This window comes from Parasteatoda tepidariorum, chromosome 10 (genome assembly GCF_043381705.1).
Source record: "Parasteatoda tepidariorum isolate YZ-2023 chromosome 10, CAS_Ptep_4.0, whole genome shotgun sequence".
Lineage (NCBI taxonomy): Eukaryota > Metazoa > Arthropoda > Arachnida > Araneae > Theridiidae > Parasteatoda > Parasteatoda tepidariorum.
In genome coordinates, this window is record NC_092213.1 from 63,812,219 (window position 1) to 63,826,464 (window position 14,246).

At 28.6% G+C, this 14,246-nt stretch overlaps 1 protein-coding gene across 11 annotated transcripts in view; it reads left to right on the forward strand.

The window, feature by feature from the left end:
* Nucleotides 1-12,291, forward strand: part of LOC107448764 (Vacuolar protein sorting 35) — a 33,089-nt gene extending 20,798 nt beyond the window's left edge. For all 11 annotated transcript variants that reach the window (XM_016064083.3, XM_016064081.3, XM_016064077.3 and 8 more), the window contains 7 exons: nucleotides 846-1,001; nucleotides 2,011-2,133; nucleotides 2,887-3,066; nucleotides 4,412-4,651; nucleotides 6,755-6,898; nucleotides 8,072-8,305; nucleotides 12,086-12,291. In XM_016064083.3, the coding sequence (XP_015919569.1) occupies nucleotides 846-1,001; nucleotides 2,011-2,133; nucleotides 2,887-3,066; nucleotides 4,412-4,651; nucleotides 6,755-6,898; nucleotides 8,072-8,293 (1,065 nt within the window). In that variant the 3' untranslated portion in view covers nucleotides 8,294-8,305; nucleotides 12,086-12,291. The remainder of the gene's footprint in view (nucleotides 1-845; nucleotides 1,002-2,010; nucleotides 2,134-2,886; nucleotides 3,067-4,411; nucleotides 4,652-6,754; nucleotides 6,899-8,071; nucleotides 8,306-12,085) is intronic.
* Nucleotides 12,292-14,246: the final 1,955 nt, after the last annotated feature.

The following is a 14,246-nucleotide window of genomic DNA, read 5'->3' on the forward strand; positions in this document are numbered from 1 at the left end:
TTTTTTTTGCAATATTATGCCTGAAAAGGTGTTGCAATCTAAAATCCAGCTAAAATGTATTAAATGAGTAAGAATTAAAAGACTTGAACTTAGAAATCCGTGATAGCAATTAACAGCAAAATTACAATTGGACAGACTTAAGATATGGCTTTCAGATGTGTTGTTGTCTTGTCTATTTCAAATATTTCCAAAATGAATTTATTAAATTCCATGGAGGAAAATTCAGATGTCTGTATTATTAAAATAATGTTTCCTTTCACGTATATTTTTTTCTTGAGGTATAAGTATAAATAACTTAATCGCAATTTTATTTTATTAAAAAATTATGTATTTTTTTCATTGAAAGCAATAATCATTATTTTTTGATTTACATGTAGTATTTATGCCGTAAAACTTTTGTCGTTATTATTCACTTATTGACAGAATAATTTTTTAAAAATTCAGCGTATATGCACTTAAACCTAAACCATACTGAAATTTTTGGAAAATTTAAAATTTTTGAGTGTGAAATTCTGCTTTGAGTTAAATTGTTTCAAAATTTTTAAAACTGATTAACTCATGCTGGTCTTAATATTATGGATTAATTGTCTATTTAAGTTTAGTGAAAATTTTGATGCAATTTCAAAAACAGTATTTTTGTTGTAATTTTTTTTTTACTGTTTTTTTATAATTTAAATATTTTATGGGGATTATGTTTTGGTTCAAAATTTAATTCTATTTGCTCAAATTTTCTGTGAAAATAAAGTTCAATAGAATTGATTTGAGTGTTTTCTTTTAAGTTTTTAAAGTATATTTTTCTTTTATGTACTTAATTAAGAACTGATCTTCTGTTTTTTCTTTATTAGGTTGAACAGATTTTGCAGTTAGTTTCACCCTTGATTCAAGACCAATCTGATCAGCCGTCTGAGGAAGATGATCCAGAAGATTTTGCTGAAGAGCAAGGTCTGATGGGCAGGTTCATCAATCTTCTGCAAGCAGAGTCTCCTGATCAGCAATTTTTAGTGAGTGTTAAATTTATTTGATTCAACTATTGGTTACATTTTGTTTTGCTAATTTAAACTTTTTATGGTGCATAAATTTTACTAAATCATGATTTTGAGATACATGTGTTTAAAAAAAAATCTTTTGAGTCAACCGTTTCTGGTTTTACAACTAATGAGAAATATCTGATCGGAATCAGGAGAGTCCTACTTGGAAAACCAAATTCGTGCTGCCACGCTACCCCTTCGCAGTGTGAAGGAATTGCAGGACCAGTTGGTGAGCACTTGGTACCAGATACCTCAGACTACCTATCAGCACCTTGTGGAATCAATGCCACGGCCGGTGTTAGCAGTTTTGAGGGCTAAAGGTGATCCTACATGTTATTAGCAGGGTGGTCATAATGTAATGGCTCTTCGGTGTATGTGTGTGTATATATATATGTATATACACACACAGGGAGGAAGAGAGCCCCTTCTCATTTAAGATACTTCCGCAATCAATGTAGGGTGACTATTATCTGGAAAAAAAAATTTTTTCCAGTAACCTTTCAATCCTTGTTCGTGTTTAAATTAAAAATGAAATGTTGTAATATTTTTATGTTAGTTGCATTTGTGCAGCATTAGTGAAAATTCAACTAGCAACTTGTCATTAAAGTTATTAGAAGGATCAATCGAAAAATTTCCGGAAATCATTCTACGATTTATATAAATGTATGACTAAAATTTACCTCCTTTGTTTATGGGAGCAAAAGGAAGCAATTAAGCTCATTTTATTAAACTGTTTACTAAGTATCGAATTAAAATATGTTTCAAAAGTAAGCTTAAATTTATTTTACACTCTTTAACTAATTATTTTTATTTGAAAATTAAAACATTTTCACTCTTTATTATTATATCCTTTATTTTTAAATTTATACAGTTATTTCTTTACTAATTCAAACTATTTTTTAAAGAAGTTTAATAGTTTGATGTATGGTTTTAATTAATGGTTGATGTATGGTATGATTAATGGTTTTAAAACACATTTTAGATGCTCAATACAACTCGGAAACATTTTGGAAATGGTGGTAACAGGCGTATTAGATTTACTCTTGCACCAATTGTATTTCAAGCATACAAGCTTGCTTTTAGGTACAAGAATTGCAGTGAAGAGGTAATGTGTGCATATATTTTAACTTGTAAATTTTTGTTCATTGTTAGTGTTCCATTTGTTTAAAAAAATTTTTTTGTTAATTTTGGCATAATCTTTTTACAATAAAACCTTATAGTGTTTTATTTGCTAAATTAATATTTTTTAAACAGTTATTCTGCAAATGTTTTCTCAATTGGAAAATTTGTGGATTTTTTATAGTATCATAATGAAAACCTTTTTCATATTCAGGAAAATTTGCTGGTCAAAATGTGTACTCTTTTCATTACCTTTTGATGGTGAATATGGAATGATTTTTGTTCCAAATCATAAGGAGTATTACATAATCAGGGGTCTGCTCAGGCCAAATTTACTACCGTTTAGTGGTACCTTCACAAATTCAACTTTCACGAAATATTTTTTTTTTAAATTTTATTTTTGTATCCCGTATGAAACGATAAATCCATATTTTTACTATATTTTTGTGTTGTTCTTTTAATATAATTTTTAATTTTCACAAATTATGAATAAATTTTTACAAAATAGGTACCTCTCAGAAAAACCTAGACATAATATAATTGTGTTTTATACTACTTGCAATTATTACTACTTAAAATTTGATGCAATCATTAAAGCCTAATTTTGTATAGAAACAATGCTATTGTAATAATGCATTATCAGAATATTATTTCCTTTGGCTCTGTATATTCTTCAAGTAATTTGAGTTTATTATATATTTGCATATTGATATTCTAATAAAATTTATTGATATTGCAGGATGATAACTGGGAGAAAAAATGCCAGAAAATATTTAGATTTTGTCTTCAAACTGTAAATGTATTAATTAAAGCTGAAATGGCTGAGCTTCCTCTAAGACTGTTTCTCCAGGGAGCTTTAGCTTCAGGACAAATAGGTTATGAAGGTCATGAAGCAGTAGCATATGAATTTGTTTCACAGGTATGATTTTTATTACTTATCATATTTTTTACCCTTGAGGGATTAACAACTTCTAAAGGGTTCAAAATCTTTCAGAGAGAAAAAAATCTGAAGATTAAGTAAATTAAAAATTATTCCTTTTGAAAAGGAAATTAAATTTAGTTTTTTAGTAACATGTTTCCAATTTCTAAAAAAATAAAAAAAGATTTTTTTTTATTTCCAATGGCAAGGCAAAAAGGTACAAATAGAAAGATGAAATAAATAATGAATACAAATGTACATAGGATAACAAAGAAAGAAGACCGAAGTCATTGCCTTAAAAGTTCTCTTGCCTCCCAATATCTTGAGGACTCAGTGTGTCCATGAAGGGCCCCACATAGAAGCAGGTGGTCCCTGCCCAATTTCTCTCCAGATTTACAAAGTGAACAAAAAGGTGTGGTGGAAAGGTCTATGCTATATAAGTGTAGATTAAAATCAAAGATTTCAATGAAAGAATTATACTTGAACAATTAGTGCATTCTTTTGTTTTTTTTATGGGTTTATGACTACTAACGTTCAATTCCGTGTCCTTGTAATTTGGAAACCAATCCAGAAGACAAGGAAACTCCTGAATCGAGTATTGGAAGAAATTTGCATTTGTGGAGGACTTTTTGATGGAGCTAACCCGCATTTGCTTTACATGGAGAGGAAGACCATGAGAACCTCCAAAAATTATGAAATATCTGTGTTTCTTTTATTTTACCTGCCAGATTTAGTTTATATCACCATTCAGCTGATCTATTATAGATAATGTTATTTACATTTCCCACATAGTTCATATACTATTAAATATTGCACTAACACAATTGTAACAGATTAATTGATTATATTGTTTTGCCCCTAAAACGTTAAATTTACTTCTGGATATGCGACTGGTATTGATAGCCACCATTAAATTAACTCCTTGTTCCTTTTTATATTTATCACATGCCGACCGGCAAGTGTAGAGATCAGGGAACAGGCCTTGCGTTGGAAATGTTCTGGGTTCGAATTCCGGGCAAGGCATAAATGTTCTGTCATTCTCTGTACTCTCTGTCCTTACTGTGGGAGCAGCGTTGGCCCACCTAATATGGTGCCCCTGAAAAAGTGACCAACAAATCTGCCTTTATGATGAAAGGTCATTCTCCAGGTGGGCATTGGGAAAAAAAAATCATTGATCACATACTCTAAAAACGTGTTGTGATATGTTTAAAGTTTATTTCGATATATTATTTTAGTTGTAGATGATATTTTTCTTTAAATACAGTGTCTTAAATCTACATAACTAGTTTAAAATCAGTTTAAAAACATTAAGCTAACTTATTCAAATCATTGTTTTTTTTTCCAGGCTTTTTCCCTGTATGAGGAAGAAATATCAGAGAGCAAAGCTCAACTATCAGCCATAACACTAATAATCGCAACAGTAGAACAGATGTCCTGCTTCTCTGCAGAAAACCACGAACCACTTCGAACACAGTGTGCTCTTGCAACCTCTAAGCTCCTTAAGAAACCTGATCAGTGTCGGGGTGTATCCGTCTGTTCACACTTGTTTTGGTCTGGGAAAAACTTAGCTACAAAAGGCGAAGAAGTTAGTATCTTATTGTTTCCTTCATTATTAAAGTTTTTTTGTAGAAAATTAAATTTTTTATTTATTTTGAATTTAGTTTATTTATAAATACTCAGCTCAGTTTGCTTGTATAATTATATGCATTTGATTATACTATTATTTGCGTTTTATATATATTTTCAATGACTGGATAGACTTGAAATATGGCTAGTTGTTGTAAAAGGTTATTTGGTCCAATTTGGAAAAATTCAATTAGAATATTGTTACTAGCACTTTTTGTAAACAGAAAAAGAAATTTATAAAGAAAAAACAAACTAATTACATACATGTAAAGCATACTACCTATTACTTGTGTTTTACATATTTTCAATAACGGAATGGACATGGAATAAAGTGAGAAATTATAAAAGGTTATTTGGTCCAATTTAGAATATGTTTGCCATTTTTTTAAAAATTAAATTGGAATTTTGCTATTGGAATTTTTAGGGAAAGATAACAAAATTTAGAAAGAAGCAATACATTTTATATCCTTACTTTTTATACCATTTCATTGCCTTCTATTAAATTATTGATATTGACCTATGTTCGTCTACTTCATCAGCCCAGATAAATTATTGTAACTGCCCTTTTGATTTGTATGTTTAGTCAAAATTTTATATTTTAGTCAGTTTTCTTTTATATTTTGCAGAAACAACCATTTTTTGAATTCATTTTATTTGAAAAGTAACTAAATTTTTAATTTTTCAGTAAATATATGTTCCGAGCACAACTTCAAAATTTCTTGAAGCTTTTGTCATAACCGTTCTGAAAATAGTTAACACTTATAACAGTTACAAACGTTTTCATAGCTATAGTAAGAATATGTTTTCTTCATTTGTTAATTTATCGAATTCTTAGATTTCTGTACTAGATTGCTTAATCATGCACTTTCTAAATGGTTTTTACACAGACTTTAAAAATAAAATAATTTATTACAATTTATTATGAAAATGTAAAGTTTTAAATATTAATTGTATGTTTGTAGTCAATTCTATGCAATTCAACTGGCTTAAAGATATTACAACACATAACCTTATATTCAGAAAATGGAGACAAGTTTTATAACAGTTTTGGAAGGATAAATGGTTCAATTCAAAGTTTTTGACAGTGGAGAAAATCTCCTGTTTTTCAGAAACATACATCAAGAGTCATTTTTCAAATTTAAATAAGGATTTTTTATGTATGGCACATTATCCTAAAATTTAGAGTGTTCAAGAGTGAGGGTGTATTGGCATGATCATACTTGTCATAGTGGAAGTTGAATCAATAATCATTTTAGGATTATTAATAATTTCTTTCAGTAAAATCAACCATACATGTCTATTATTATTCTTCATTTGAAACGCATTATCTAGAATAAAAAATCAGTCTTGTTGATGATAATGATAGCTGTAAAATATTCTTATGAAAAAAATTATTCAACAATGATCATATCAGTTTTAAAAACAATTTTATTGCTACACACAAACAGGTAGAGAACTAAACTACTAAAAATAAAACATAAAATATTCATGTATAATTACATGATTACTGCATTGTGCTCCATCTATGTTCTCGTGTTGAAGAAGAAATACTTCAGATAAAAACAGTAGCTTTTCTTTAGTGAGCCAGAATAATTAGAAATCTGAAATGATAGCTGGCCTGCAGATTCCGAATAATTTGATTTTTACTATATTGATTGTATTTAGTGGCATTATTGATTGTATTTAGTGCAAATTTAATGGCATTTAGAATTTGTGTGGCAGCTTCATTTAGTTTGCTGGTTTTTTATAAAAGTCATATTTTAAATTTGAATTTCACCAGTTAATCATCTAATTTGTTTAGCTTCGTTCAATTATCTGGCTTTGTAAAACTCATGTATTTTAAAATTGATTTTTGGGATTGTACCAGTTAGTCATCTAATTAGTTTAGACAATGCAAATTTAACCTCTAAATTTGCATTGAAGATATAGATATCTAACAAATTTATACACTTAACTTTTCTTCTTCCCTGGAATACAGATATATTTTATTAACTATTACTTAATTTTATTAAGTATTTTATTGAACTTAACAAAATGTGTAATAATTTTCATTTTTCCATAGATGCATGATGGTAAAAGAGTATTAGAATGTTTAAAGAAAGGTACAAATACGGCTAAGCAATGTATGGATTCTAGTGTACAAGCACAACTTCTCGTTGAAATTCTTAATCATTGCATTTATTTCCATGAAAAAGGCAATGAACAAGTGAGTATTGCACAATTTCTTATGTGTGAAATATTTAGGCTAATCAAAATTTTTCTTTATTCAATGTATGACAGTGTGCAAAATTAAAAAAAAAAAGAAAAAGAAGAACACTTGAATAACCAGATAGCATTAAAAATGTATTGTTATCTATTATTTTTACAAATAATTTGTTTTTCTACTCAAAAATATTTTCTGAACTGTATCAGGTCTGAAGATGCAATTCATTCTGATCTCTTGTGAAATGTTTCCTTCTGTTGAGGTTATAAAAATTAAATTTTTAGTCTATTAAATTAGAAAATGTACCAAATTTTCAATTCCTAAAATATTTATGACATAAAAGTTATTCCAATAATGTGATAAATTGAAAATAAGCAATAAGATGTTAACTCTTCTCCCCCTGTAACTTTTATCTTAGAAGTATAAATATCGGTTCATCCTGAAAGAATACCGGTTAGAAATATAAATACCGGTTATTGAAAACTAAATTTCATTTATTATTTTAAAAGAAAACTAATAAAAATATTTGACAATTGTTTTTAAAGATATTTAAATATTTTCAATATTTTTTTTAGAAAATTTAATTCTTGTATGAATTGGTTTTTTCTTTTTATATTTATAACATAAACCTCTAAAAGCATTTAAATATTCTATATTTTTTCCTAAATGTTTGCATTTTTAAATATGATTGAATAATAGGAAGTATTTTTGTAAAAGTTTACATATTTTCTTATAATTTATGTGTACTTTTCAGCATTAAGTTCATTTTAAGTAAACTTGTTAGTTTCCCAATAATCACAATCAAAACAAAAAAATTGGAAACTTTAAAGCTAGTATATTAAATGTTAATTAGTTTAAATTGAAATGTGATTTACCTTGTCTAGATGTTATAGTTATTAATCAATTATCTCTTCTTTTTTTTACATTGTAGAAATGTATCTTACATTATCTTTTTTTTACACTGTAGCATTATTCTATACCAATGGTCTTACAAAAGCATTTTTTGCTTAGCTTTGCGTCCTATTTTTTAAAAACTTAAAATGAAATTGACATTTTAAGAAAATATTTCTACTACAAAAACTATAGTTAGTAAATAGTTATAAATAACTATCTAAGGAGTGTGTTCTTCAAAATACACATTGCTTATATAATTAGTATGAGTTTTTACTTTTTCAGATTCAGAACCTTAAAAACCATTTATTGAGTGAGATAAAAGAGCTCCTCCCTAACCTCGAAGTAAATGAAGAAACTGAACAAATTAATAAACATTTCCAGAATACCATAGAACATTTACAAGAAGGTAAAGCAACTACTGAGAAAGAACATAGCATAGAACATTTAAAAGATGGTAAAGCAGCTACTCAGAAAGAGGCGGCTATTGAGGAACCTGCTCTATAATTTATTACTAAAGTAAGTATTTGAGGGTGCTAGCTGAAGGATATATAAGTAACATTAATTAAGAAACATTAAAATACTACTTAAATTATTACTTTAACTTAAATTGCTATTTTTCCTCAGTTTGAATTATATTTTGGTGGTTTTATTAAGATGTTCTTCACACTTTATGAAATAAATATTTTCTTTGAAAAGGGAAAACTTTTTCATTTCTTGTTTTTCCAAAGTTGTTGTTTAATTGTGTTAAATATTAAAGACAGTGAATTGTATTTTCCAACTAAAATTCTCATTTGGTGTGTAAAACGTTTTACCTCAGTTGTTACTTACACATAACTCTAAAGGTGGCAAAGCCGAGAGTAACTCTGCTGGTTTATTATAAAAGCACTAACCTTCCAAAAGGTTGCCTTAAAAAAAAGAGGCTGTTTTACAATCCTTGTTGACAAATTTTGCAATCAAATAAATGTAGCAAAATAGTATATTGAATTATTTTTCATTCAAATATTTATGGTTTGACTTGCTAATGATTGCTACAGAACTTTTTCTCTACATCAGAGTTTTAAAACACAGTAATTCCCATTTTCTTTAACCCCTTCCTTCTCGCTCCCATGAAAATGACGGGGTGAAGTTTTGCCCTCAATTTCTTGCTCCCGTGATATTGTTCAGTAGTAACGCACCTATAAGAATAAAACTAATTCATTTCTTTTGTCCAGAAAACATTCTATTTTTCATTTTACACACCAGATGGCAGTACCAGGATATTTTTAAGGTAATTGTAGATAGTTAGTTTATTTTAAACTAGATGTCAGCACTAATCAAATACAAAGGCCAAAAAAATAGGCACTTTTATGACCGTTTTCTTGAAAATTTACCGATCGTTAAGGGGTAATGTATCTCTCAAGAATTAACTTAAAACGGAGATAAGTTGAATAAAAAAAAGGTTGTTATTAATAAAAAAAGAGACTAACTCAGCACAAGTTCTGGCCAGATCCTCGTTGTAAGCTGAAAGAAATTTTCAGGCTTGTGGTAAAGTTTCTGTATGCTTTTTTTCTACTTTCAAATTTAGCAGATATGTAAAAATTTGTTAAGTTCTGCTATTAAGTATAAAAAAAAAATCAAAAACTGTCAATTGTTAATAATTGAGATTTGTTAAATATCATGATTTTAAAGTAGGTTATCTCTAATAATATTTCTTATATGTACAAAAATCTTTTCTGTTGTCTGACATGTTATATCAGGTGGATTTAGATTAAAAGCCTGCTGGCTTTAGAAAGCTTGGACCACTAAAAGGGACTCCAAGTTTTTCTTATCTCTAGTCATAAAGGAATTTGAAAGGTATGCACATTTAATACATTGCATAGCTGTTGTCACTGTAGGTCTGTGATGCACTAATATGTTCGCAGTTGCCTAATGTAAAAGCATAAGTGACATGAAACATTAAAAACACATAAAGAACTCTTAACAACAAGCTATGATTATAGTCATAAAATTTAATTTATTTTGTCTAGCATATAAATGAACTATCCTTAAATGAAAAAGATGATTTGCGAACTTCTTTGATGGTATTTCTATTTATTCTTAAGCCAATTTTCTCAAATTCGCTTTAATGTTAATATGTTCTGCCATTATGTACTCTGTCATTGCAAATATGTTATGTATGAATGATTATACATTTAATATATAATATATTTAGTAATATATATTACATAATATATTTTTAATTCATAATATATTTAGTAAAACAAATTTTCACAAATAATCATCGTATTTGGTAATTATCAGTGTGCCTTACTATTATGTTTATGCATGTTCAATACTATTTGTTTAGCAGTTTTTACTTCTTTTACTATTATAAAAGAAATAATATATGCTGTTCAAGGTCTACCTATATGCAAAGTTCTGTTTTTTTAAAAAAATTTTTTTATATATAATTAGACTTATATAATTTTTCTAGAAATAAAAATTCAATTCAATTGTTTGCGTAATTCAAATATTATGATTATACAAACAACCAAGCAGTATCAGAGATTGTGTGTTACATATTATTTGTAGTAGTCTTTTGAATTTACTGTTTGTGCTAGTAGTTATGCCAGCTAAGATTCATTTTTATTTAACAAAAGCTATATGTCGTTTTCCACAAAATTAATGCCATGCTAAAAAATTTCAAATCAATATTTTATTTCATGGAAGTATTTTTAAAAATTCAGAATGCCTAAATGTTCATTAGTTTAAAAAATTAGGTTTCATATACTTGTATTGTAAATTGGTAATGATTACTACTCTAACTATTTGATAATGGAATTTATTTCACTCATAGTGAATGCAAACAAAAACATAATACAGAGTGTGGCTAAAAACCAGGGCAAACAATTTTTAATATAACTTTTAAAAATGAATAAATTTATTTCAAAGGTTCGATTTTTGCAGCAATTCAGAGGTACAAACGCTTATTGAAATTTTTAGCAATGGGCTGCAAGTCAGCATTGGAAGATATTCATTTTGACTGATGGAAAGCTCTTTACCATACAAATTAATACCTAAAATCTAATAACAAAGCAATACCTCTGGGGGTAGCAGATCGGAGATTGCTCGTGCTATGGTTTAGGTCAAAATTAGGCTCTGCAGATGGATGGATGGTGAGTAAATGTGTCCTTCCTTTGAAAGGGACTGCGTTGTATGTGTGCAACAGAAGTCGAATTCTCGACCATAGATAGTGCCACTGGAAAACGAAGAAGTGCACCCTTCTGTCTTAAAATAAACTTATCAGTGGCTTAAGACAGCAAAAACAACAAACTCTTTACTGTGCAACAAGCTCTTAACTCCCAAAGCGACTGGTCGGTAAACGTTCCAAAAACCTTGGCAATTGTTAAACATCTCCAAAATCGAAAGTCGCCAAAACACCTCTGGTTTTTGTGGATGAGTGTGGTTAAATAAATCAATAAGTATACTAGTGGGATATTCTAAAGGCTGTTGTACCATGGCAATGTTAACTGGATGTTACAACAAAACTCTGCATGAGCTCACAAGGTCAAAAAGACACAAGATTGGTGCCAGGTGCATTTTACGGACATGATTTGAAGAACTATCTGAAGAGTTACTTATCATCTGAAGAATGGCCACTCTACTCACCGGATATCAATCTCACGGATTACAGTATATGGTCCACTTTGGAGACTAGAGCCTGCACTAAGTCGCAAAAATTTTTGGACTCTCTGAAGAAATCATTTTGGCTGCAATTCAATTCATTACAGGTAGAAAACTTGTGGCCCTTTGCTGAAAATTTCTATTAATGCTTGCACCCCTGCATCACTGTAAAAGGCAACCACTTTGAAACAAATTGAATTTATTTATTAGTGAAAATCTGCTCTTATTATTATTTTATATTTTGTTAATTTATTCACTTTTAGTAAAGTTATATTAAACATTGTTTGTCTGAGGTTTTTGCCGCATCCTGTAGTATAATCAATGTTTGATTTAAAAAATTATATTGAATGCAGTAACAGATTTTTTAAAGAAAATAATTCCTGTTTACCCTGTAAAATATTTGCATTTAAGAATCTGTTATTTAATCTTTATAAAACAGGGGAAAAAGTAATGAAATTTACACAATTTTAAAACAATTAATACTAATAAAATCTTGAAAATAAGATTTCAAAAATGCAAAATTATCAGTACATCTAATTTTATTCATTTGTAATCTCTATCTGTGATCACTATCTACTTATCTCTAATTTGTAATAATCAATGTATAAATTCTAGTTTTTTCAAATATATAACATATTTTTATCATTTATGTAGGTGGTTCAGATCTTGTATGAATGCAGTGCAACCAAAACATGTGAATTAAAATTGGACTCAATATCACCATTCCACATTATATTTGTAAATAGAAAGTGCCATTTAAAGTGTCTGATATGCTTTTTTGTTAGAATTTAGTTGTTGTTGTATATTTGATGAAATAATTTAAATCTTTTGAATATTAAAGTATAATTTAAAATTTGCAATTAGTGTCCTTTATTTTAAAGCATTATATATTTTCAATTATATCACAATACACACTTTTATTTCGATCAATATAATATAAGGAATTTCGAAGCCGAATTTCTAGGGAAGATGTCATTTTTACTAAGAAGTACTTGATTTTTCAATCAATTTTTTTTAAGTATAATTTAAGCACTAAAATATCATCTCTCTAAGCAACATTTGGGGAAAATGTACGGAGTTTTTCTTATTGAAAACCACGGTAAGTATTTCCTTAAAGGAATGCAAAAAGGAATTCTAATATTCCTTAATGCTAGAAAAAATGAAAATGGGCTCTGTCATGCTGAAATATGCATAACATATTTCTTAACAGTTAAAAGCTAAATTATTATCTTTATTTAAAAAAAAGTTGGTTTTCAAAATTGTATCGTTAAACCCGATAGACTGTGAATAATGGCAAATGAAATTGAAATGATGCTAAAAGAAAAAAAAGTTTTCCCATCCGAAAATCTTATTCCTTATTTTACACCACAAGACCAAGCAATTGATGTTGAGAAAAGCCCATTGGCACTGGAAGCTTTATTTAAAGTTTGCAGTAAAAAAAAAAATTACATATAGTCAACATATATGTTTTTATTTGTACTCGGGGTGGACCATCTGGAAAACCTGGAATTATAAAAAGAAAAGCTGGAATTTTTTTTCTTTCATTGATTCTTTTAATTTGAAGTTATTTACTAATTTTCTTAATTTAAATTATATTATCATCCGTTATAGGCACTTGTTTTGGACAGAAATTTATTACCAAACACTTGAAATAGCATCAATTTAACAATACTTTGCTTACATCAAAATTTGGTTCATTGTAACATTGTTAAAATAGTACGTCTCTTTTATGGTTGCTATATGAAGGGAGAAACCCTTTTCTTCGAGTCCGTGAACTGGATCGATTTATCGTTCAAGTTTGTTCTGATGCTTTGAAGGTATTTTATTTCTTTTGACAAATTTTCTTTTAGCATTTTTGACTTTTTCAAGCATGAGCTTTTTCTGCTAATTCGCTAAATTCCGTGATTTTTAAGACCATTGTTTAGCAGATTTCCAGGAATCAATAATTTATATTCTGACAAAATTGTATTGAAGTCCGCTAATCTAAAATTTGAATTTCGCTATTCACGCAAATTCTCCTTAACGGGATATTTATCTAGGCCTTATTAGTACCCCCTTTGCTTTCTTCTTTTGTTCTCATTCATGCGCTATACCGATCGCTATCGTGATTTTTTTATTTTTTTTTACACGAATTGGAGATTAAAGAACACGAGGCAGAAAAAAATACTCCAAACTTTGGCTCGATTTAATGAACTACTGAAGCAAAACCAAAGGTAGAAAATTGATAATCCAAAAAGTAATACGGAAATGGCAGGAGCTCAAACCTCGCAGACTTCGAACGAGCTAGGAAGAGAAAAATGACGTCATTTTGACGTCACGTTTCTACTCCTAGGGAAAACCTGAAACCTCGCGCTTTCGAACGGATTTTGCTAACGGGCTGCGATCTTCATTTTTCCTCCCATCTATCGGAAAGCTTTCACCTAACAATTTGCTGGTGAAAGCGATTCGAACGTTCGAATAGGATGCGTTTAACGCTGGGATTAAATTAGATTTCCGATTTCAAAGATAATTTTTACCCAGATATTTTATGATTTTTTATAATCATTTACCTAGATATTTTATGAATATATTTCAGACATAATTTTTTCTCTCACAAATTTATTATTTCATATAATAAATGGATTAAATAATTAGTTTCGGTTTCTAGCAGAACTTATAATAAAATCTATAATAATCTTGCACGACTTTAAATAAAACGTGAACATTTTTTCTGTTCCAAATTTTTGTGTATTCTTAGCCATAATATGTTTAGTATAATTATTGCCATGTTTTTATTAACTTTTATTTTAATTACCTCGTAATATTTTCAAAATAT